This window comes from Sporisorium graminicola, chromosome SGRAM_7 (assembly GCF_005498985.1).
Source record: "Sporisorium graminicola strain CBS 10092 chromosome SGRAM_7, whole genome shotgun sequence".
Lineage (NCBI taxonomy): Eukaryota > Fungi > Basidiomycota > Ustilaginomycetes > Ustilaginales > Ustilaginaceae > Sporisorium > Sporisorium graminicola.
The window spans coordinates 480086-504450 of NC_043737.1; the positions used below are offsets into that span (position 1 = coordinate 480086).

Genomic DNA, 24365 nt, shown 5'->3' on the forward strand with positions numbered 1-24365 from the left:
CATTGAGACTTGCTTGTGCATTCGAGAGTGCCTGTTTCCGAGAAGTCTCATGCAGAAGACCGCACCGCACGTCTCAGCCATCTCCTCCTCCTCGTCTCGGACCTCATTTTGGGATTGTGGTCCACGACACCGGCGCTTAGCGGGGGCAGCGTGCTCCTCACATCTGAATCCGCCTCATCCGCCTGGTCTCCTAGCGACTCGTCGCCCTCGCCCTGCACGTCGAAGATCGAGGGTGGGTAGTCCGGGACGCCGCCGCCATGGCCGTAGGCGTAGCTGGCGGGTTTCTGCCAGCTCGAGTCGGTGTAGACGTAGCCCTGGTCGTCGACGCCAACGGCGGACCAGCTGCCGCCCCAGTCGATGCGCCAGTCATCGCCGGGGATCCACTCCCACCCCGGTTCAAGGGTCATGGCTACCTGCCTGCTGTTTAGTCGAAAGTAGAAAGAGAAGAGGTCAGCCTGAGATCTCGCCATCGTGTATGAGCTGAATCAGATCGAGGGTAGGTACTCACCTTATATCGATCTGATGACCGGGAAGCACTTCGACTTGATCCGACGACCATCCGTCCGGGCCTTTCGTCCAGGGCAGCCTTTCGCCCATTCGCAAGTTGTGCGCACTCCACCCACCCACCAGACCGCTGGAGCTAGCAGCTCTCTTGGCCGGCTGAAACCGTTCATTCTCAAACATCTCGACGTTGCGCCATCCGCGCTCCCACACATAGTCATCCAGCCGGTCCTGCTCGATCCACTCGCGCAGCTTATGCCCGCCCTCCTTTGCGACCTTGACGAGCTTCCTGCCCTCCCTCGACGTGTCGATGCGTTTGAATAATCCCTCCAGCGCCGGTTTCGTCCACGGATGGTTGAGGATGAATGCGCCTTCCCCTGCCAACAGCAGCACGGCACGATACGGCACGTAGGGGGCGACGAAGAAGAGTAGCACGGTAGTGAGCAGCGACAGTTGGAGGATATGCAAACTGCGGCTGTAGGAGGACCAGTTGAGGTATGGTACGGTTGGCGCGAGGAGGTCGTAGCCGTCAATGATCATCCTCATCATGTTTTGGATGTCGCGCAGATTTTCGTAATACTTGACAGTCCCCTCGTGTGGGGGGTTGGGAACGAGCGGCGGTTGTACGACGCCCTCCCCCGTGTTGGTCGGAAACGTTGTCGAGTAGGCCAGCACCTCAGCGGGGGCGGCAGTGGTGGCAGCCGCCTCCTTGTCGTCTGGGTTGCGAGCCTTGGACGCGGGTGATTTGGGCACCTCCATGCGAACAATGTTGGGCGTCATCGTGTCCTGATAGCGAGCGCGGTGCGTCATGATGAGGATGACCGATAAGATGGTGCTGGGTGCAAGAAGCAGCAGCCAAGGATAGATCGAGATGACCGCCCAGATCGCCATCCACATCAACGTCCAGCTCGTGTCCTGCCACATAAGCGTCGCTTCGACGCCGTCCTGGAACCAAAACATAGGGCCCGACTTTTGCACGAACCCTCTGAAGTTCTTGGTCGTCGTAGGCAACGAAAGCGGCTCCTTGTTCTTGGCAACCGGCAACCTTGGTGGTGCGGCCGAGGCGGCCAAGACCGACTCAATCGCAAAGTTCTGCAGCGCCATCGATGTCTGTTGAAACAACCCTCCACCGAGTTTGGACGCCGATGTCTCTGTGGACGGTGAGCCGAGCTGCGAAGACGAAGACGACCCACGCCGGCCAGACGGCGAGGGGGAAGAAGACGAAAAAAGCGAGTTGCTGAAGAGCGACGCTCGCGTCTTGCCGGAAGTCGGCGAGGCAGAGACGTCGTCCATGTTGGGCTAGGCTTTGCGCAAGCGTGCAGTAGATCGACTAGAATAAATGAGAGCTGATGGAAAACGAGTCGATGGTAGTGAATCGAAAGCAGTCACTACCTTTTTGCCCCGCACCACCCGGCTCGAGCGCTGCTCTCGATTTCAGTCAGCGAACCAATTTGGGACAGCGATGCTCCACTTGTCCGTGGACGAGATGCAGCGTGAAAATGGCAGCAGGAGAAAATTAGGTATCATGTTAAGCTTGACAGAGAAACAACTTCGAAGATTAAAATCCGCAACCGCGGCTCAGCTTGCGTTTGGGCAACCTTGCAAACCACGCGGCATCAGATGATGTAGGCGACAAGTTGAATGTTATTATGAGTATGGAATGCTGAGGTGAGGTACAAATACAAAATGCTCGAGAAGAAACGAGAGAGGCATACAAACACAAGCAAGTAACATCGAAAAGGAGAGCACTTTCGCTTTTCAAGGAAGAGCGTGCAGGAGGTAGTCTCTTGGCTTGGTCTTGCACGTCAACGGCGTCTTGCTGCCAGCGAACAACTGGGCGTCAAAGATCTGTTGAACTTCATGCGAGTTCTCATCCCTCCATTCGAGATCAATCCAGCGCTCGGCGTCTGCTTCTCTCTGTGCTGCCATGAGCAGATCGCGTGCTTCGCTACTCCCGCCACCCATGCTCATGCCACCGCCGCCCTTCTTAGCGTTAGGGTCGGTGCGGAGCGCAACACTGAGCGTCTGGGCTGTCGGTTTCTTGACGTCCTTCCTCGCCGCTTTGGAGGAGCGCGACGACCCCTCACCCGGTGCCTCCATCTCGATCAACTCTTCTTCGTCCTCCTCGTCCGATCCCAGCTCACCCGCCATGGCAGCACGGTCTCTGCGCTTCTCTGCCTCGCGTGCCTCGTCGAGTGCGTCGAGGTAGTTCATCGAGGGTCGCAGCTGTACGATGGACTCCAAACGGGTGAGGTGGAGTGCCTGCTCCCGGATGACGCCCACCATGTACTCGGTGGCGTTGGGCACTTGGCTGCTCTCGAGCTTGATCTTTTCGAGTTTCTTAGGCCCTCTGCTGGTTTGTGCTTCCTCCTTTTCCTGCTTGACGCGCGTTCGACTGCTCGAAGCTGTTGTTTCGCTCGGACTCGCACCTCCATGCGCCGCATCTGCTCTTGCTTGCTTTTGCGCCAACACTTCAGCTCCTGCACCAAACTCAACACCGCGGTCCGCATTATAGACCTCCTCTCGCACGTCGAGCGGCAATTCGACCTCCACACGGTTGGCTCGTGGTCGCCATCGGCTCGATACTTTGAGTCCTCGGGCAGCTGCCGAGTATGGTATGGGCAACGGTCGATCTCGTGGGTAGATCGGGTATTGGAAAACGTGGAGGGACGAGTCGCCGAGCAGGGACTTGCTCAGATAGACGGGCAAGGAAGCGACCAGCTCCGAGTCTGGTGGCAGGTCTGTGGCAGACGATGTCGGGAGTGTCCCGCGGGAGGTTGTAACGTGCTGAGACGACACTGGCCGGTCAAGAGAGGCGTCTGCGCCCCCAGAACCGAGAAAAAGCTGATCTGCGTCCTCCATGGTATTGATGTTGGTGGTGAGAGAAGAAATGGAAAGGTCTGAATCAGAACGAGTCTTTCTTCGAAAAAAATCAAGAAACTAACAAATCATTAAAGATCGATTTTTAACCAAAAATAGCACGGTGGCCAATGCTCGGAAAGGCTGCAAGCAGAGAAAAGAAACGACGATCGACTTTGCGCTTGAGAAGAAATGAAAGCACGGGTTTACTTCCTTTCACCAAGCACCACCCACCTACAACAACATCATGTTTGCTCGATCTGCTATCCCCGCTTTCCGCGTCGCTTCGCGCACATTCTCCACCCAGGCTACAGGTGCTGGCAATGCCTCGGCTCGCCGCTACATGGGCGCTGCCGCCCTTGCGGCCGGAGGTGCCTTGACCTACTCTGCCTTTGCCGCTCCTTCTGTCCACCTCGAAGGACCCACCACTATCGCTGGCGAGCTCGGTACCGCCACTGAGAAGTCGTACGTCATGATCAAGCCCGACGGTGTCTCTCGCCAGATCGTCGGCGAGATCATCTCCCGCTTTGAAAAACGTGGTTACAAGCTTGTGGCACTTAAGACAGTCATCCCCTCGGAGGAGCTGGCAAAGGAGCACTACATCGACCTTGCCAAGAAGCCCTTCTATGCTGGCCTCGTCGCTTACATCACCAGCGGCACTCCCGTCGTTGCCATGGTGTGGCAGGGCAAGGACGTCATCCGCCAGGGTCGTCGCCTCGTGGGTGCCACCAACCCCCAGGATGCCAACCCTGGCTCCATTCGAGGTGACTTTTGTGTCTCGGTCGGCCGCAACATCATCCACGCTTCTGACTCGCATGAATCGGCTACCAAGGAGATCGGACTCTGGTTCCACGAGAAGGAGCTTGCCACCGAGTACAAGCCCATCGCTTGGGACATGATCATGGCTGACAACTAGAGTGGTTGTCGCCACGGGCCTGTCCAGTCTTCTAGAGTCATCGTATTCGCTATCTGGTGTCGCGATACACAGTTGGGATACCGGGAATAGATTTTTTTTGTTCCGGTGCAAGTTTGTGTGCTCTGTGCCCTAAATACCAGCAAAAGTGTCACTCGATCCGAGCCAATGAGTAGGCGCATGTTCGTCACACGCAACACCAAACGATGGGCAGACCCGCTCATTGCGTGCTGTTAATGTACAATTGCTATTGATCGTGAGTTGGGCAAGCGACGAGAATGCTGTACCGACGAGAAATGTGGATGAGGTGGTATCTTAGAGTCTAGTACATGTCGCCGTCTCCGCTCTTGTCTGCGCAGAATCCACGTGCTATACGGAGGATGTCGGCCTTCTTGGCTTCGCTCTTTGCTTTTGATTCCGCTTCGGCCTCCTTGGCCGCGAGGAGCTGAGGTAGGGCTGATGGCGGCAATGGCGCTGCGATCGAGGGCGGAACTTCGTCTTCCGCGTCCAGGTCCTGAAAGCGCCACGGAGGCAAGATGACGCAGAGTCATAGAAGCAGTGATAGTTGTGGGGTGTAAGCAAACAATTGTGTCCAGACCATGTACCCCAAGAAAACACAAAGCACGGGCGCAACTTACAATCTCGCCCATCAGGACCACGTTTTCACCTCGCACGAGGAAGACGCCGCGTGCAATGTCTCCGTAGCGGTTACCGACAAACACTCTCTCGACTGTGTCTTGCAGCACGAGATTGGCTGTGTAAGGCAAAGAGGAGCGAAAAGTCGATCGGTCAGCCACCATCAAGAAAAGCCGCAACCAGCATGCCGCTATGGGCTACACACCAAACTGATCATACGATCGCAGGACGCCAATGAGTTTCTTGCCATCTCTCAACACCACTAGCATCTTCTTGTCGACGCAGTCTACGAGCGACCCCGACGTGGTGAAGGCGATGTTTGAAACGATATCTTGAGCGTCCATGTTTGCGATGTGCTGTTGAGGGTGTCGAAAGGGGTTCTCCGGTCGAGAAGTTGCCGAGCTCACTGGGAGTTGGAGCTGTATTCCGTGGCTGTGCTATCGTCAGCTATTGTCCGGTCCTGTATGAATCGGATTGACGATCAATGGAATACGAGCTGGACAGGGTGTGACAGCTTAGATGCAATCAATGTTCGACCAAGCGGAAGGATGCATGGCTTGAGAGGGTTCGAGTTGCTCCACTGCCGAAGGCACCTATTTCTAGCTCACGTGATGCAAACTTTCATCTCGTGCGATAATCGATCGTTTCCCAACCCAATTTCAGTTCAACACCTCCACACGGGGGGCTCAGCTGCAGCGTCCGCTAGCTGGCTCCTTGTGGGAGACATTCGAACTTGTCCCGATCTGGTAAGCCAATGCTCAGCTCGGGTAGAAGTGGCACCCACAGGCTCAGACTATCGATGAAGTGGAATACAATTCGGCTCTCAACAGCGGGACGGTACCAGAAACGAGACAACCTCAGCGGTGACCAAGAGTGGACCCTTGTTCGAGTCGCAGAGAGTAAGGCTGTTTCGCATTTTACCCTTGTGAAAATCCCACCTTTAGCGCGTAAGAGAGCGAGAGGGAGAGAGGGAGAGCGGGAGAGCGGCTTGTTCTGTCACTGTGCAGCGCCGTCTGCGAGCGGGTGCTACAGTACTGCAATGGCGAGATCACGAGGGCCAGGCTACAAGGTAAGCGGGCTTGCAGTCACAGAGGCAGCGCAAGCGTGCCGCTTGGGACCTCGTCCATCGAAAATGACCGGTGCAACTGGGCAGCAGAACACAGAACCGAATGAAGGTCCGCTGATTGTATGGAGTGAAAGAGTGGATTTGTAGTCCCAGATAAGTCGAGTTGGCCCCAGATCGGACACTAGACCCTGACCTCGCATGCGTGATTGACACAGCAGCACCGAGCCCGCACCTCCTTTCTGGTGGTCCCGACTTCACCCTTGCACCCATTCATCCACCAAAGACTCACTCTCTCCCCACCATCATCCAATCACACAATCCAGCCTTTGTCCTCTCTGCGCATTTCCGTTCGAAGCAACACCCGCAAACAGAACGCATCCATCCCGATTATCCAAATACAGCGACAACCAGCCAAGACCAATATCGGTTATCGCGAGCCACACTATCATCACGAGCTCAACGTCACCCGACCTACTACCCATCGATCACTCCGCATCTACACAACGCATAGAGGTGATCCACCACACCTTTTGAAAGCCAGAATGACGTCTCCAAAACGACGGATCGAGACGGACGTCATGAAACTGTGCGTATTATTTGCGGAGCATCCACCACGACTCTGGATCTCAATGCTGACCGACTCACATCCCACGATTTCTTCGTTCTTCGTTCTTCGTTCTCCGGCAGCCTCATGTCGGACTACGAGATCACGCTGATCAACGATAGCATGCAGGAATTCTACGTTCGATTTCACGGACCACAAGAGAGTGAGTACTTTACCGCTTCATGCTTGATCCAGGATGAAATCAAGAGTGCCGCCTCTATTCACGCTCGCTGACCATAACTTCTTGTCCGTTCGCACGACCGACAGCACCCTTTGCCGGCGGTGTATGGAAGATCCACGTCGAGTTGCCAGATCAGTATCCCTACAAGTCGCCCTCAATCGGCTTTATGAACAAGATCTTCCACCCCAACATCGACGAGCTCTCCGGCTCTGTCTGTCTCGACGTCATCAACCAGACCTGGTCGCCCATGTTTGACTGCATCAACATCTTTGAAGTCTTCCTTCCACAGCTGCTGCGCTACCCAAACCCCACCGATCCGCTCAATGGTGAAGCGGCTGCCTTACTCATGCGTGAGCCCAAGACATACGAGGCACGCGTCAAGGACTACGTCCAGCGCTTTGCGACGAGAGAAGCAGCCAATGCGGCGGGTGAGGAGGACGATGAGGACGAAGAGGAAGACGATGATGAGATGTCGGACGTGGGCAGCTTTTCGGACCACGAACCTATGGGTGACATGGAGATGTGATCGTGCATCGCCTTGCCACTTTGACCCTACGGACCTTCTCATCAACAGCATTTCTCCTCTCCCTGCCATCTGTACCATCATGTCTTTCAACGCATTGCAAATCTCCTTCCGTCGTCTGTTCGCTCCCCTCCACACCATCTTCTCGGTCATCTTTCCCCGCTCTTTACAGTTCAGTACAGTCCCGTCTTCTCTTGTTCTCTGTCCCACCATTCTGATTGCGAAATCCGAGAAAACATTGCAATCAAGCACAGAGCGGCGCGACCATGCCAATGTTGCCGTCGGATGATGGGTGGAATTAGCTGCTACATGTGAAGAGTAGAGATGAAGCTGAGGGGTTCTGATGATGCTGTGTGTGTGTGTGTGTGAGAGAGAGAGAGAGAGAGAGAAGTGGGGGTGGGTGCAGATTTGCTACGTAAGAGAGGATGCTTGAAGTTGAGTGGAGATGTGTCTATTGCTGTTGCTGTTGCTTGCGCTGCGACTCCGACTTGGCCCTTTCATCACGGTCGAGCACCTTCTTCTCCTCTTCGACCACTTCGCGCAGAACATCCTTCGTCTTGTCGATCAACCCACGTGCGCTTTCCGCCTCGAGCTCGGTCTTGACATCTTGCAGCGACGACGGGTTGTACAACTGCAGAGGAAGCAGCGCTACCGAGTGGTCCGACAGGCTGCGTGTGTCCGGGTTGCGCGTGGTGAGGCGCAACCATTTGCGCAGCGATTCGAACATCTCTTGATGCTCGATGCCCGAACAGCGCAGTCCACGCTCGCCGCAGGCCTTGGAAAGCGCATCGACGTGTTGAGGGATCGAGCTGAAGCCGCCGTCGGCGCACATGAGTTGGTCGTCCTGACGTACGTAGGCAATGTGCGCATCGAGGCGTCGACGGATCATCGCAGATCCGCCCCAGGTGGACAACGAGAATACTTTGGCGAGCTTGGAGAGCTCCTCGGACGAGAGTGTCTTGATCAGGTCGGCCGCCTCCCCGCTGTGTGCCTGCGCCAGCTTTGCGCCGCGACTCGACACCTCAATAACAGGCAGTAGCTGCTTGACGTTCTCGGACTGCTTGAGCTGCTGATACGCCTCGGCGCGCTTCACCTCCTCACCCATACGAATCTTGATGAGCTGGTTGGGTAAGATGCACGTCGAAGGCAGCAGCGACGGTGCCCAGATCACGACGAGCGGCAGCGCCTCTTCGAGGATGAGTAAGATGAAGAGAAAGAGCGGCAGCTTGCGCATGTCTGATTCGTGCGTGCGTATCAATTGCGACTCTTCGCGAGTAAGCGCTGCGCCTCCACCAGCGACTCTTGCTTGAACCGCTTTGACAAGTGTACGGTTCGCCCAGATCTGCTTGACTCCGTTGAAGTAGAACTTGAACAGGTACTTGGCTGTCGCCCACAGCTCCTTGGCCCTCTCTGTCAATGTCTTGTTGGATTTCGCGTCGGCGACTTCCGTCGATGCTGCGTCCTTTGTTGCCAACTGCTGCTGTGTGTTTTCAGGGATGGAAGAAGTATGTGTGCTCTGTGGTTTTGGTGCCGACGGCGGTGTTTTCGGTGTCGATTGCTGCTGCGCTTGCAAGAAGGTATGCGATTGATGCAATGACCGGACTGCGCTGAAGAGGTACTGCTGCCGTCTCAATGCCGTGGCGGAAGAGGTCTGTGGGGTGGGTGTCGAACGTAGTGTAGTTGCTAGCCCAATAGAGGACCAAGACGACCGTGACGCGATGGCGGCATTGTTGAACGTGCTTCTTGTCGCTCGAGCACGGCTGCTCTGAGCAGCGACTCTCAACGCACCGGAAGCCTGCATGTTCCCAGAGACTGTGAACGGCTCGGAAGACCGGTTCCCTTTGCTGCAGCAGCGTGTCGAGACCTTATTGGAATACGGGAATACGGTGAAAAGCTCTGGATCGGTTGCGTCCTGTCCTGTGGCTGACGCTGAGAAGGCCGTTGGCGGACAAGTGTCGAGAAATGGGTGATGAGGTGCAAAAGGGAGCTGAGCCACCGGAAGCCATGCCTTGTGTTGGATGCTTTCTTCCTTTCCGGTAAGCCCAGCAAAAAGGATCAGTCGGCTTTGAACGTGACAAATATTCTTTCGTGCTCGGAAAACGCACATTTCTTCCTGAGCCCAATAAGAGAAGGCCGGCTCCGACTTCGGCCATGCCAACCCTTGTTCCACAGCTCGACCTTGGTTGAAGCCGCGGAGTATAACAATTTCCGAAATCTCGTCGAAGGGTGTCGATAGTAGAGGTCTAACAAGTGAGAGATTTTTATCGGGTGAAAGTGCTACAGTTGCATCGGCGATAGACGCACGGCACCGTCTGAGGAGGGCTAGAGAGGGGGATGAAGCTAGGCTCGTCAGCGCAGCAGCCACGTGTGCGTAGAGAAGAGCCAGTCCAATATCGATCGTAAGCTGCTGCTGATTGCAAAGCGCTTCCATCCGCAGCCGGATCCCAGCTGTGTCTGTAAGAGGCGATTGCAACAGATCTAACTTTTTGGTTTCCTGTGGATTTCCCTGACGGTGCACAGAGGGGAGAGAGATAGAGAGACAGGAACAGCGTCGAACTTTTGGGTAAAAATCCAAACCTGGCCGTTGGGGCAAGTGGCTGGCAAAAAAGGAAGCAATTGCATTTTTACATTAACAAAAGACAAGCAAAAGCAAAAGCAAAAGGGGTCTTCTTGATCCAACATTGTGTACCACCAGAGGCGATAAAGCCGATCTCCCTCTCACTGCCAGACGGCAAAGGAAAAGCCTAAAAAAAGATGCTCGTTCGCTTAGGCGATTTTGTAGAACAGAGTGAGAGAGATGGCCTTTGTGACCAAGTTGGACCCTGAAGTGTCGAAAACGGCTTGCTTGACTCCTCGCGGCGGTTGAAGTGAGACTCTTCGCAAGGGGCAAAATGAACAGCCAGCTCGAGTTTGAAGACAGTGCTGCTTGAGATCGCAAGCTAGAGAGTAGAAGGAGGCGCTCGAGAAAGTAGCGGCGTTTTCCGACAGATTCTCCCGTCGGTCGCTTTCGGACACCAACTCTGACAGGTGCAAACCGCCTTTGGACTCGCCGGCCTCTTCCGACAAGCAAAATACACTTTGGCCGCTTGCCTGTCTTGCCATACCAACAATTACAGCAGCCAATTCCCAGAAACCAACTAAATCTTGAGCAGCAACGCCGTAACGTGCATCGTCATAGACGAACTTGCTTCGCGTCGAACATGGCTTGTAGCAGACAGGTCGGCCTTGCGCTCAATTGCATCTTGATGATATTCGATCAACCCCGCGCAATCGCAATATCGAGCATATGTGCGTGAGGGAAGAAGACCGAAGAAGTGTGGTATGGCCATGCGTCGCAGTCCGCAACGGGTGGGGGTGGAGGCGCCAGCGAGATTTTGAGCGCTATCGATGCGGAAATCTCTCGGGCATGGACTGTGCGCAAAGAAGACGCCATGTTAACGTTCACTGAAGCTTGGTCTCAAAGCTCGAGATGCCACCGGGGTTTCTGACACGATGGAGAGAGCTTGTTGCGCAACATTGGACGTTGGCTCCAAGTATGTGGTCTGTGTCGGATAAGAGACTCATTTGCCACAAGCGCTGATAACAAGCTAGCGGGCGGCATGCAGCCGCCAAGTGTCAACCTTCCATCTCCGTTCTCCCGGATGCACTTGCTCATCACTATCCCTGGGACTCGCAACTCGGTGCTAGCACGGTACATAGTGGTGGTTGTCACCTTGCAGTATCAGACGAGGTCCGATCGGACTGTCGAAGAGACAACGCAAGTAGGTACGGTACACACGACCCCCCCACCATCCCGAAACAGACCCTTTTACTGGGATGCTCGTCTTGGGCTGCCTCGACGGATCCCCCTTTCGGCCTCGACACGCATGGAGCAGCATCTTGGCGTAATCCAAGCTGGCCCATACGCTGGAGATTATCGCCCGAAGACATGTTGTTAGCGTGATCCTTTGAAGCCAAGAGGAGGGCGGCCACGTCCTTGATGGACCCTTCCTTCATTCTTGGTTTTGCCTCAGATTTTATTTATTTTTATTAAGTCTAGTTTCACTGCTTTTGTGTTGGTACAGTAAGGGTGTTGGAATCTTTTTTTTTCTCTTTTTTTTTTCCCGTCCTTTGTCCCTTTTTCTTTTTTGGTGTGGTGGTCGTGGTCGCGGGGGACTGTGCGTTCGTTGTTCGTTCACTTCAATGTTGGGGGTCACGCTTCAGTCTATTTTTTGCGCTCCAATTCCTGCGGCTTGTGCTCGGTGTTGGTCTGACCAGTCAAAGGACGCTCTCATCAGGTCCTTCTCAAGGCTCAGTCTGCCGCTCACTACCCAGTCGCTGACTTTCGACATCTGGCATTTGGTCTGTCGGCCCGTCCATCTTGCTGTCTTGCCATCCCACCATCACCACCTCATCCCATCCCATCACCATCCTTTCCGATCACAGGGCAAATATCGCCTTGTATACGCTTCTATCTTGCTGAAACCGAGTGACGACGGGATTGGCTTTTCTTCTCTCTTCCTCAATCCAACTTGCTTGCTGTTCTCACCTGACGACTGGGTACTCAAGCTTCGACATTCCATCGCTCTTCAAGAATCACATCAAGTCGATTCGACACGAACCACTTCCTCTCGACGACTACGAGACCGATCCTCGCAATCCGCTTCATCTTCGAAGATTCAAAAGTCTCTAGCACTTCTAGCCGAGATCGCCTGCTGTTTGACGACCAGCTTGCTCCCGCTGCGTGCTTCCCACCTCGAATCCGCCTTCACCTACGAACTCGATTCTCGACACCCTCCTCCCTTACAATATCTGAATCACAATGTCGGGCATCAAGAACACTCCCTCGGACGACAGCTACGTCGAACTTTCGACGACCAGCAGCCAGACCAGCGGCAACGGCAACGGCAACGGCAGCCTTCTTCGTGCCTTGACGGTTGCCTCCACTACTGGTGTCGAGGTGCAGATCCCCGTTCCCTCGCAGCCTTTCGACGCATGGATCGTTGCCGACGTGCTTCGCGAAGAATTCCAGCGATCGCTCGCCGCTTCGCCCGAAGCCACCGACGTTCTCGAGGTCCAAGATGAGCAAGACCAGGCCGGTGCCGCTGAAAAAGCCGCCAGCGAGGCCAAAGTCAACCTTGCTGCCAAGTTCCTCGGCTTCCTCGCCTCGCGCGTCTCGCCCAAGGCCTCGTCGAGCCACGAGCTCAACTTGCTCCAACACGCCTGGACTCACTTCCACGACGAGTTCCTCGCCCAGCATGGCAGCGTCCACGACCTAGTCTCCGCAATCGACTCTGACCTCCGCACGTCCGTCCTGCGCAGCTACTTTGAGGCCTACGTCCTGCTCGAGTCGACCGACAAGGCGAAGCCCTCGCTCATCACCCCCAAGCTCTTTTCTCTTTCGGCCCAGAACAAGGCCGAGGTGCACGCCGTGTTCGGTGGTCAGGGCAACAATGAGGTAAGTATCTTCTCCTGTCTCAATTCTCAGCAGCAGCATCAACAGGTCATGCTACCATCGTCAGTCGGATGGGATCGTTATTGTTGACGCGTGGAGGGAAAGGTAGGAGCAAAAAAGGGTTCGTGACGATTGCCGAGCGAGGTGGATCTTGATTCCCCACGCCTGTACCGTGCTTCTCGCTCGCGTCGCCGAATCCGTTTTACCCAAAAAATTTGGACAGTCGGAGCTACATCGGCAAAATGATTTTGCACAGAGAAGGTGCACTGTCCGAAGTCACTCCGCGCCGCGACGCTGCCAAAGATGGGAACTCGGCTAGGCTGGAAAAGACGCGACCCTGCAGCTGTATCTTCGACATCGGCGAAATTTGACAGCGGTGGAGGTGGGAGAAGCATTGTATTGGCATCGACGAAGGCAAAGAGATGGCTTGGTTCTCGCTTTGGTGACTCTGTTGCGAATCAGTGGACATCTGGACAGTTGATTGACTATTTCCCATTTCATTTTCACAACACAGGCCTACTTCAAGGAGCTCCAGACCCTCTTCGACGCTTACCGACCGCTCGTTCAACCTCTGCTCGAGTCGACCCAGCCCGTCTTTGACAAGCTGGTACAGGATGCAGTCAAGCAAGGATTTGCCAGCTACTACACGCACGGCCTCAACGTACTCGGCTGGCTCACGGGCGCTGTTCCCGAGCCGGCAGTCTCGTACCTCGCCAGCGTGCCGCTCAGCTTGCCCCTCATCGGTCTGACGCAGATCACCCAGTTCCTCGTCAGCATCCGCGCCTCCGGCCTCACCCCCGCTGAGTTCCGTTCGCAGATCAAGAGCGCCACCGGCCACTCCCAGGGTATCATCTCGGCCGTCGTTCTCTCGGCTTCCGACAGCCTCGAGTCGTTCCACGCCAACGTCGCCAAGGCGCTCGAGCTCCTCTTCCACATCGGTAAGCGTGGTCAGGAATTCTTCCCCACCCTCGCTATCGACCCAGCACTCGTCAAGGACACCGTCGAGGGCGGCGAAGGCGAGCCCACGCCAATGCTTTCCGTTTTGGGCCTCGAGCAGGCCATCCTCGAGAAGCACATCCAGAAGACCAACTCGCACCTCGCCGATTCGCAGGCCGTCTCGATCTCACTCTTCAACGGTCCTCGCAGCTTCATCGTCACGGGCTTCCCCAAGGCGCTCGTCGGTCTCGTCGGCAGTCTGCGCGCAATTCGCGCCGACACTGGCGCTGACCAGGGCAAGATTCCCTTCAGCAAGCGCAAGGCCGTCTTCCGAATGAACTTCCTGCCCGTGGGCGTCCCCTACCACTCGGCGTACCTCACCGGTGCCACCGAAAAGATGCTTCAGGAGGACTACGCCGGTCGTACCACGGTCTGGGACGCTTCCGAGCTCAAGGTCACGGTCAAGAACACCGAGGACGGCTCGGACCTTGCCAGCTACCGCTCCGAGGACATCCTCAAGAGCATCGCTGACCAAATCTTTGTCAAGCACATCTCCTGGTCCAAGGCCTCGGACCTGCCCAAGACCGCCACCCACCTCATCGATTTTGGCACTGGCGGTCTCTCGGGTATCGGTGGCCTTTCTGCCCGTATCCTCGAGGGCCGCGGCGTGAGGATCGTTATCCCCAGCGGCACTCATGCGCGCAGCACCGAGCTGTACAGCGCCACCACCGTCAAGTTTGAGGAGCGATGGGAGGACGTCTGGTCGCCCCGCCTCGTCAAGACCAAGACTGGCATCAAGATCGACACGCCTTTCTCGCGCACCACGGGTCGCGGCATTCTTATGGTCGGCGGTATGACGCCTACGACCGTCAGCGCCAACATCAACGCTGCCGTGCTGAACGCTGGGTACTTGATCGAGCTCGCCGGCGGTGGTCTCCACAGCGAGGCTGGCCTGCGCAAGCGTGTCAATGAGATTCTCGCCCAGCTCGAGCCCGGTAACGGTCTGGAGCTCAACGGTCTTTTCATCGACCAGCGCCGTTTCGGCTGGCAATACCCTCTGTGGGGTCAGATGCGTCGCGAGGGCTTCCCGTGCAAGGGTTTCACCGTCGCTGCTGGTATTCCTTCGACCGAAAAGGCCAAGGAGATCATCGATGGTCTCAAGGCTGCCGGCATCGAGTACGTCGGCTTCAAGCCCGGTACCGCCGATGGTCTTCGCGCCGTTGCCGCCATCGCTGCCGCCAACCCGGACTTCAAAATCATCTGCCAGTGGACTGGTGGACGAGCTGGTGGTCACCACTCGACCGAAGACTTCCACCAGCCTATCCTGCAGACGTACGCCAGCCTGCGCAAGCAGAAGAACCTCATCCTCGTCGGTGGTTCCGGTTTCGGTGATGCCGAGGGTGTCTGGCCCTACCTCACCGGTGAGTGGTCGGTCAAGCTCGGCTACGCTCCCATGCCCTTCTCGGCCTTCCTCTTCGCCTCGTGGATGCTGGTCGCCAAGGAGGCCGCCACTGCCGACGCCGTCAAGCAGCTGCTCGTCGACACGCCTGGCTGTGGCGACGACAAGTGGCAAGACACCTACGGCAAGGGCGCTGGTGGCACCATCACTTGCAACTCGGAGCTCGGCGAGAGCATCAGCTATGTGAACAACCGCGCCGCTGCTTTGTGGCGCCAGCTTGACGACCAGCTCTTCTCGCTTCCACGCGAGAAGCAGCGTGTATGGCTCTCGGAGAAGAAGAGCTGGCTCATCGAGCGCCTCAACAAGGACTTCCAGAAGCCCTGGTTCGCTGCCAAGCTGGACGGCACCACGCTCATGAACGTCGCTGACATGACCTACGAGGAGGTGACCCGCCGCATGCTTGAGCTCCTGTTCGTCAGCCACCAGAGTCGCTGGATCGACCCGTCGTTCAAGAAGCTGTTCGGTGACTGGTGCCGACGTGTCGAGGAGCGCTTCGCCGGTATCGAAACCGCCGGCAAGAAGGAGTCGCTGCTGCAGAGCTACTCGGTCCTCGACAAGGAGCCCTCCACGTTTGTCGACAGCTTCTTCGCCGAGTACACGGGCGCCAAGGAAATCCGACTGGCAGCCGAGGATGTCGGCTACTTCCTCACCATCTGCCAGCGTCGTGGTCAGAAGCCCGTGCCCTTCATCCCCGAGCTCGGCGACAACTTCCAGACTCTCTTCAAGAAGGACTCTCTCTGGCAGTCCGAAGACCTCGATGCTGTCGTCGGCCAGGATGCCCAGAAGGTCATCATCCTGCAAGGCTCTGTCGCCGTCCAGCACTGCACCAAGGCCAACGTACCCGCTGGTGAGATGCTTGGCGAGATTGAGAAGGAGCTCGTGGCCAAGGTGTTGGCCAAGTACTACGACAACGACGAGTCCAAGGTTCCCGTTGCCGACTACGTGTCCAGCGAAGCTCTCATCCTTGACGGCGCCGACTTCTGTACTCGATCCGGCATCGAGGCCTCGGTCGATGGCAACGTCAAGACGTTCAAGCTTGGGAGCCAGGTTCCCGACACCAAGGAGTGGCTCGAGCTGCTTGCCACCCAGCGAACCAGCTGGCTGCGTGCTCTGCTGCGCAACGTCAGCGTCGTCCAAGGCAAGAATTACGCCGACAACCCGATGCTGCGCATGCTGGCACCTCGCAAGCACCAAACTGCCAAGATCGCGTACGCTGCCAACGGCGAGCCTGTCAGCCTTACACTGTTCGGTGCTGCCCGCTCGTACGGCCGACACGACGACGGCTTCAAGGCGCTCGAGATCACCAAGTCCTCCGACTCCGCTCAGATCCAGGTGACTCTCTTTGAAGAGCGTCTCGGTGAGGCGGTTCCTCTCCACTTCTATTTCACCTACCGCCCCGACCAGCCCTTCGCATCGATCCACGAGATTATGGACGGACGCAACGACCGCATCAAGCAGTTCTACTGGCAGCTGTGGTTCCACGCCGACATGCCTGCTGCTGCTCAGCTCGCTGCAGCCAAGGAGTTCAAGAGCCCCGTGAAGTCGCTCGACGAGGCGGCCATTCGCAACTTCTGCCGCATTGTCGAGAACCGCGGCGAGGTCTTCACCAAGGGTCAGGCTCCCATGGACTTTGCCATTGTTGCTGGCTGGGAGGCTATCATGCAGGCGCTCATGGCAAGCTGCGATGCCGACCTGCTCAGCCTCGTTCACTTGAGCAACTCGTTCAAGGTGATCAACGATGCTCGCCCTCTGCGTGCTGGCGATGTCTGCACTGCGACGGCTCACGCCAGCAGCATCAAGATCTCGGACACTGGCAAGTCGGTCAGCGTCACCGGCACGGTTCTGCGCAAGGATGCCAGCGGCGAGCTGGTGCCCGTCATCTCGGTCGTCTCAAGCTTCTTCTTCCGAGGCCGCTTCACTGACTTCAACACCTGCTTCGATACATCGCAGAACGAGTTCACGCTGGAGATCAAGTCCAAGGCCGACGCCACCGTTCTGCTCGCCAAGGAGTGGTTCGACTGGGTTGCTCCTCAGCCTCTGGCTCCTGGCACGGTGCTCCACTTCAAAATCCAGAGCTTGCTCAAGTACAAGGACAGCACCTCATACTCGGATGTCGATGTCACTGGAGGTGCCTACGTACGCGACTACAAGGACGACCTCATCAAGGTGGGCGAGATCGAGTACACTGCCGATGCCGTCAGCTACGGCAACCCTGTCATCGAGTACATCAAGCGCAACGGCGGTGCATCGACCGGCGGTGTGGTTCCGCTTGAGACCGGATACACCATTGGCGCGTCCGACGTCTCCACCTCGTTCGTGGCTCCCGCTACCAACGAGCCTTACTCGAACGTCTCGGGCGATTTCAACCCCATCCACATCAACCCCTACTTTTCTTCGTTCGCTTCGCTTCCCGGAACCATCACCCACGGTCTCTTTTCGAGCGCCGCTTCGCGCAAGTTTGTCGAGGTCGTTGCTGCCGAGGGCTATCCCGACCGATGCCTTTCGTTCGAGGCCAACTTTGTCGGCATGGTGCTGCCCGGTGATGAGCTCACTGTCAAACTGCGCCACATTGCCATGCGCGACGGCAACAAGGTCATCAAGGTTGAGACTTTCAACCAGAACGGCGACAAGGTGATTGATGGACAGGCCGAGGTTAAGCAGCCTGCCACCGTCTACGTTTTCACCGGTCAGGGTTCGCAGGAGCAGGGCATGGGCATGGACTTGTACAACTCGAGCCCCACCGCCAAGGCACTCTGGGACGAGGCCGACGGCCACCTGCGTAGCACGATGGGCTTCAGCATCCTCGAGATCATTAACCAGAACCCTCTCACCAAGACCATCCACTTTGGTGGTGTGCGAGGCCACACAATCCGCGAGCGATACATGTCGATGACCTACGAGTCGACCGACGCTGACGGCAACACGGTGACGTTGCCGCTGTTCCCCGAGATCACCGCTTCGAGCCAGAGCTACACGTTCCAGTCGCCCAAGGGTCTGCTCTTTGCTACGCAGTTTGCGCAGATTGCGCTTGTGCTCGTCGAGCTCAGCGCCTTCCGCGACATGAAGCAGCGAGGCCTCATCACTCCCGACGCTGCCTTTGCCGGTCACTCGCTTGGTGAGTACGCCTCGCTCGCGGCCGTTGCCAGCGTCCTCGAGGTCAAGTCGCTGTGTGACGTCGTCTTCTACCGTGGTCTCTCGATGCAAAACTGTGTGCAGCGCGACCCCGTCACTGGCGCTTCCAATTACGCCATGATGGCCTGCAACCCTCTTCGGATCGTTGGCGAAGGCAACCCGGCGTTCGCCGGTCAGGCTCTCGCCGAGATCGTCGACTCGATCAGCAAAGAGTCGGGCCGTCTGCTCCAGATCGTTAACCACAACGTTGCCGGCCAGCAGTACGTCACTGCTGGTGACCTCGTTGCCCTCACCACGCTCGGCAATGTTCTCAACTTTATCAAGATCCAGAAGATCGACCTCAAGAAGCTCAACGAAATCATGCCCATCGAGGAGGTGCGTGAGAAGCTCGCCGAGATCGTCCGCGAGGTGCTGTCTGCTGCTCTCGAGGAGGAGAAGAAGGGCCGCATCGAGCTCAAGCGTGGTTTCGCAACGATCCCTCTCCCTGGTATCGATGTGCCTTTCCACTCGCGCTACCTCACCGGTGGTGTCGCACCTTTCCGCTCGTACCTGTCGAAGCGCATCAACGTGGATGCCATCCGTCCTCAGCTGCTAGTTGGTCGCTATATTCCTAACTTGGTCGCTACTCCCTTCGAGTTGTCCAAGTCGTACGCCGAGCTTATTTTTGCGCAGACCGACTCGCCCCGTCTCGACAAGGTGCTCAAGAACTGGGAGAAGGACGAGTGGGAGTCGCCCGACAAGGTGCAGAGGCTCACCGCAACGCTCGTAGTGGAGCTCCTCGCCTACCAATTCGCTTCGCCCGTGCGCTGGATCGAGACGCAGGACATCTTCTTCAACGACTACAACTTTGAGCGCCTCGTCGAGTTCGGGCCCAGCCCCACCCTCGTCGGTATGGCCAAGCGCACCCAGGCGCTCAAGTACTCGGCCGTCGACCTCGCCCAGGGCCGCAAGCGTGTCATGTACTGCTCCAGCAAGGACAAGGAGTCGCTGTACTACGCCTTCGCCGACGACGAGAGCGAGGTTGAGGCTGCTCCCGCCGCTGACGCCTCCACTGCTGCTCCTGTTGCCGCCGCTCCGGTTGCTGTAGCTGCCGCGCCCGCGCCCGCTGCTGCTAGTGGTGCTGCTGCTGCCGAAATCCCCGATGAGCCCCTGAAGGCTGTCGACACTGTCCGTGCCATTCTGGCTCAGAAGCTCAAGAAAAACATCTCCGAGGTGCCTCTCTCCAAGTCGATCAAGGACTCGGTTGGCGGTAAGTCGGTGCTCAGCAACGAGCTCGTCTCGGATCTTCTTGCCGAGTTCGGCAACTTGCCTGAGCGAGGTGAAGAGCTCCCTCTCGAGGAGCTCGGTGGTGCTCTGCAGGCCGGCTACAGCGGCTCCCTCGGCAAAACCACTTCGAGCTTGATCACCCGTACCGTCGGTGGTAAGCTGCCCGGTGGTTTCAACCTTTCAGCTGTCAAGTCGCACCTGCAGAAGGCCTGGGGCCTCGGCGCTGGCCGCACCGACGGCGCTCTGCTCGTCGCCGTCACCATGGAGCCCGCCAAGCGTCTCGGCTCGGAGGCCGAGGCGAAGACTTGGCTCGATTCGGTCGCTCAGACCTACGCCTCTCTGGCAGGCATCAGCCTCAGCCAGGCTAGCGCAGGCGGTGGAGGAGGTGGTTCAGGCGGTGTTGCCATCAGCAGCGAGGAGCTCGACAAGCTCAAGGCTCAGCAAGACGAGCACGTTCGTCGCCAGATCCAGGTGCTCGAGCGCTACCTCAACATGGACGGTCGTGCCAGCGGACGTCTTGCCGAGAGCACCAAGGCCGAGCTCGAGGCTGCCCAGGCTCAGCTCGACGCCATTGCTGCTGAGCACGGCGACATGTACACCAACGGCATCATGCCCAAGTTCACGGAGAAGAAGGTGCGACACTTTAGCTCGTACTGGAACTGGGCTCGCCAGGATGCCATGACGCTGCTGTACGACATTATCTACGGTCGCCTCACCACCGTCGACCGTGAGATCACTGCTCGTTGCATCACGCTCATGAACCGTGCCGATCCCAGCCTGCTTCGATACATGCAGTTCCACATCGACCAGATCGACGCTGCGCAGGGTCCAACCTACGCCCTTGCCAAGGAGTACGGCCAGCAGCTCATCGAGAACTGTCGCGAGGCTTGCGCCGAGGATGCTGTCTACAAGGAGGTGCATGCTCCCACGGCTCCTCACACCGAGATCGATGCTCGCGGTAACATCGCCTACAGCGAGGTGAAGCGTGTCGGTGTTCGCAAGCTCGAGGCCTACGTCAAGGAGATGGCCGCCGGCAGCCGTCTGCTTGGCGCTGGCAGCCAGGTCAACCTTGACAAGGCGCAGGAGAATGTCGCCAAGCTCTGGACGCTCATCCGCAACGAGCCTTCCGTCAGCAAACTCAGCAAGGCTACCATCAAGAGCTTGTACAGTGAGGTGGTGCGATCGCTGGGCCCGGCTCGTCAGGCTCGTGCTCCGGCTCGTCAGGCTCCTCGCAACCGCCGTCTCAGCTCCAACACGCAGCGTCCTCAGGTGCCGGACGCCCCAGCCGCCGAGGACCGTACGCCTTTCCTCCACGTCAAGAGAAAGGTGGCTGGTCAGTGGCAGCTCAGCCGAAAGCTCACCTCGGTCTACCTCGACATTCTCGGCGAGATGGCCACCCAGGGTGTCAGCTTCAAGGGCCGGAACGCCCTGCTCACCGGTGTCGGCAAGGCTTCCATCGGTGTTGAAGTCGTCAAGGGTCTCTTGGCTGGTGGTGCTCGCCTCGTCATCACCACGTCGAGCTACAGCCGCAGCGTCGTTGAATACTACCAGCGCATCTACCAAGAGGTCGGCTCACGAGGCTCGACGCTCACGGTGGTGCCCTTCAACCAGGCTTCCAAGCAGGACGTTGACAACCTCGTCAAGTACATCTACGGCTCGCTCGATCTCGACCTCGACTTTGTCGTGCCCTTCGCAGCCATCTCGGAGAACGGTCGAGAGATTGACGGCATCGATGACAAGTCCGAGCTGGCCCATCGTCTCATGCTGACCAACCTGATCCGTCTGCTCGGTGCCATCAAGACCGAAAAGGCCAGCCGCAACTTCGACACTCGACCTACGCAGGTGCTGCTGCCCCTCTCGCCCAATCACGGCCTGTTTGGTGGCGACGGTCTCTACGGTGAGAGCAAGCTCGGTCTTGAGACGCTGCTCACACGATGGGAGAGCGAGAGCTGGGGTCAGTACCTGTGCATCACCGGCGCCATCATTGGCTGGTGTCGAGGCACGGGTCTCATGTCCTCGTCCAATACGGTCGCTGAAGAGCTCGAGAAGCTCGGCTGCCGAACCTTCAGCACCACCGAGATGGCGTTCAACTTGCTCGGTCTGTTGGCTCCCACCGTGTCGGCCGTCAGCCAGGTCGAGGCTCTGCTCGTCGACCTCAATGGTGGCATGGACAAGATCGTCGACCTGGCGGAACAGACGGCCAAGTTCCGTGCCGCCATCCAGGAGGCTTCGTCCACCAAGCGTGCACTCGTCGCTGACAACTCGGCTGACTTCAAGGTCATCAAGGGCTCGGCTGCCGAGGCGCTGCACAAGAAGGTGCACATCAACCCTCGAAGCAACTTCACCTTCCGCTTCCCCGAGGTGGGCAGTCACCAGCTCAACCGCGAGATCGCCAAGAGCTACTCGGCCATGGACCTCGAGAAGGTGATCGTCATCACCGGTTTCGCCGAGGTGGGTCCGTGGGGTTCGTCGCGAACTCGATGGGAGATGGAGGCCTTTGGCCACCTCACCAACGAAGGTGTTATCGAGCTTGCCTGGATCATGGGTCTCATCAAGCACCACGATGGACAGCTCAAATCTGGTGCCACCTATGTCGGCTGGGTCGATGTCAAGAGCGGCGAGCCTGTCGATGACAAGGACATCCGTGCCAACTACGAGGGGCACATCATCAAGCACGCCGGTATTCGCCTCATCGAGCCCGAGCTGTTCCGCAACTACGACCCCAACCGCAAGGGCTTCCAGCAGGAGATCGAGCTCAACCACGACCTCGAGCCTATTGAGGTGTCGGCCGAGGAGGCGTCCAAGTACAAGCTTGAGCACGGCGACAAGGTCGATGCCTGGCAAGACGCTTCCACCGGCGGCTGGTTCGTCGTGCTCAAGAAGGGTGCGCGCATCTTTGTACCCAAGGCCGTCGCGTTCGACCGCCTCGTTGCTGGTCAGCTGCCCACTGGCTGGTCCGGTCAGCGCTACGGTATCCCGGACGACATTGTCGCCCAAGTAGACCGCACCACCCTCTGGGCGCTCGTCTGTGCCTCGGAGGCGCTCGTCAACTCGGGTATCGCGGACCCTTACGAGCTGTACAAGCATATCCACCCCAGTAAGGTCGGAAGCTGCATTGGTTCGGGTATGGGTGGTATGACGTCGCTCAGCAAGATGTTCCGCGACCGCCGCAACGACACGGATGTGCAGAACGACATTCTGCAGGAGACATTCATCAACTCGGTTGCCGGTTGGGTCAACCTGCTCGTCATGTCGTCGGCTGGTCCCATCAAGACCGTCGTCGGTGCCTGTGCCACGGCGCTCCAGTCGATCGACGTGGCTGTCGAGACCATTCTCTCTGGTAAGGCCGAGCTCATGCTTGCCGGTGGTTTCGACGACCTCTCCGAGGAGGGTTCGTTCGAATTTGCCAACATGAAGGCCACCTCAAACGGCAAGGAGGAACTGGCCGCTGGACGAGAGCCTTCGGAGCACTCGCGTCCGTTCTCGACCTCGCGCAGCGGTTTCATGGAGTCGCAGGGTTGCGGTGTCCAGGTGCTCACCACGGCTGCCAACGCCATCAAACTTGGCATGCCCATCCAGGGTATCGTCGCCTACTCCAACACGCACACCGACGGTGCTGGCCGCTCGCTGCCCGCTCCCGGCCACGGTGTCATCAGCAGTGCCGACGGCATGCAGCGCGCGCTTGCCCGCTTTAACCTCACTGCTGACGACATTGGTGTCATCTCGGCGCACATGACCGCCACCAAAGCCAACGACAAGAACGAGTCGCACGTCTACCAGGAGTTGTTCACGCGCATGGGTCGCACACCTGGTCACGCTGTGCCCGTCATGGCTCAGAAGTGGCTCTGTGGTCACGCCAAGGGTGGTGCTGCCGCCTGGGCGCTCAATGGTGTGATGCAGTCGCTGCACACGTCTATCGTCTGTGGTAACCGCAACGCCGACGACATCTCGCCCGAGCTGCAGAAGTTCGACATGCTCCTCTACAACTCGACGTCGATCCATCGAACTCCACACCACGTCAACGCCGCGGCGGTGTCGTCATTTGGTTTCGGCCAGGTGGGTGGTATCATTCTCGTGCTGCACGCCGCCCACATTCTTGGTCGCCTCTCGCCCAAAATGTTTGACGAGTATGTTGCACGACGCAAGGCGCGTCAGCACCAGACCTACACTCGCATGCACTCGGCGCTCACCAAAGAGGACCTGGTGCGCATCAAGGACAACCGCCCATGGCCTGCCGAGCTCGAGGACCAGGTGCTGATGAACTTGAATGCGCGCGCCGTCGAGATCGGCGACAGCTACGGCTTCAAGGCGCCTCTTCCCGCCATGCCTGCGCTCGCCACGGTCGAGGACACGGTCGTGCCAGCCAAGCCCGCCAGCGTGGCTGCTCAGCAGGAGAGCCTGGAGAAGATGATGGGTCACGTTGCTGGCGTCGGCATCGACTGCGAGAAGATATCGACATTCCCGTCAGACAACGAGAACTTCATTTCGAGGAACTTTACTGATGTCGAGATCGAATACTGCCGTGCTCAGCCCGACGCCAGGGCTTCGTTCTGTGGCCGCTTCTGTGCCGCCGAGGCTGTGGTCAAGTCGCTTGGCGTCCGAACTCAGGGAGCCGGTGCTTCGCTCAAGGATGTCGAGATCGTGCCCACTCCCGAAGGACCGCAGGTGAAGCTGTACGGCGAGGCGCTCAAGGCCGCCAACGGCTCGCGTTTCCTGGTTTCGATCTCTCACGGCGACGACACGGCCATGGCCATCGTTCACCGTCTTCCCAGCGCTTAAGCATTCTCTTGCTGAAGGAGCTTTCGTCGCGATGGACTTTCTCCTCTCTTTTCCTCACTTTCCTCCCCTTTACGCA

General features: G+C 57.8%; 7 protein-coding genes across 7 annotated transcripts; 3 read left to right on the forward strand and 4 right to left on the reverse strand.

Moving 5' to 3' along the window:
- Window positions 1-47: 47 nt before the first annotated feature.
- On the reverse strand, window positions 48-1794 carry EX895_005617 (uncharacterized protein; the record flags this gene model as incomplete). The annotated part of the gene is made up of 2 exons (XM_029886209.1): window positions 48-420; window positions 509-1794. 2 exons carry the CDS (start codon window positions 1792-1794, stop codon window positions 48-50), a joined length of 1659 nt encoding a protein of 552 aa, XP_029737440.1.
- A 465-nt stretch (window positions 1795-2259) lies between these two features.
- On the reverse strand, window positions 2260-3363 carry EX895_005618 (uncharacterized protein; the record flags this gene model as incomplete). The annotated part of the gene is made up of 1 exon (XM_029886210.1): window positions 2260-3363. The coding sequence occupies one exon, from the start codon at window positions 3361-3363 to the stop codon at window positions 2260-2262; it is 1104 nt and encodes a 367-aa protein (XP_029737441.1).
- Window positions 3364-3607: 244 nt separating this feature from the next.
- EX895_005619 (uncharacterized protein) lies at window positions 3608-4276 on the forward strand (the record flags this gene model as incomplete). The annotated part of the gene is made up of 1 exon (XM_029886211.1): window positions 3608-4276. One exon carries the CDS (start codon window positions 3608-3610, stop codon window positions 4274-4276), a length of 669 nt encoding a protein of 222 aa, XP_029737442.1.
- A 319-nt stretch (window positions 4277-4595) lies between these two features.
- On the reverse strand, window positions 4596-5253 carry EX895_005620 (uncharacterized protein; the record flags this gene model as incomplete). The annotated part of the gene is made up of 3 exons (XM_029886212.1): window positions 4596-4787; window positions 4912-5027; window positions 5115-5253. 3 exons carry the CDS (start codon window positions 5251-5253, stop codon window positions 4596-4598), a joined length of 447 nt encoding a protein of 148 aa, XP_029737443.1.
- A 1264-nt stretch (window positions 5254-6517) lies between these two features.
- On the forward strand, window positions 6518-7286 carry EX895_005621 (uncharacterized protein; the record flags this gene model as incomplete). Its single annotated transcript, XM_029886213.1, has 3 exons — window positions 6518-6561; window positions 6663-6742; window positions 6847-7286. 3 exons carry the CDS (start codon window positions 6518-6520, stop codon window positions 7284-7286), a joined length of 564 nt encoding a protein of 187 aa, XP_029737444.1.
- A 448-nt stretch (window positions 7287-7734) lies between these two features.
- EX895_005622 (uncharacterized protein) lies at window positions 7735-9084 on the reverse strand (the record flags this gene model as incomplete). Its single annotated transcript, XM_029886214.1, has 1 exon — window positions 7735-9084. The coding sequence occupies one exon, from the start codon at window positions 9082-9084 to the stop codon at window positions 7735-7737; it is 1350 nt and encodes a 449-aa protein (XP_029737445.1).
- Window positions 9085-12084: 3000 nt separating this feature from the next.
- EX895_005623 (uncharacterized protein) lies at window positions 12085-24289 on the forward strand (the record flags this gene model as incomplete). The annotated part of the gene is made up of 2 exons (XM_029886215.1): window positions 12085-12720; window positions 13232-24289. 2 exons carry the CDS (start codon window positions 12085-12087, stop codon window positions 24287-24289), a joined length of 11694 nt encoding a protein of 3897 aa, XP_029737446.1.
- Between the last annotated feature and the right edge of the window lie 76 nt (window positions 24290-24365).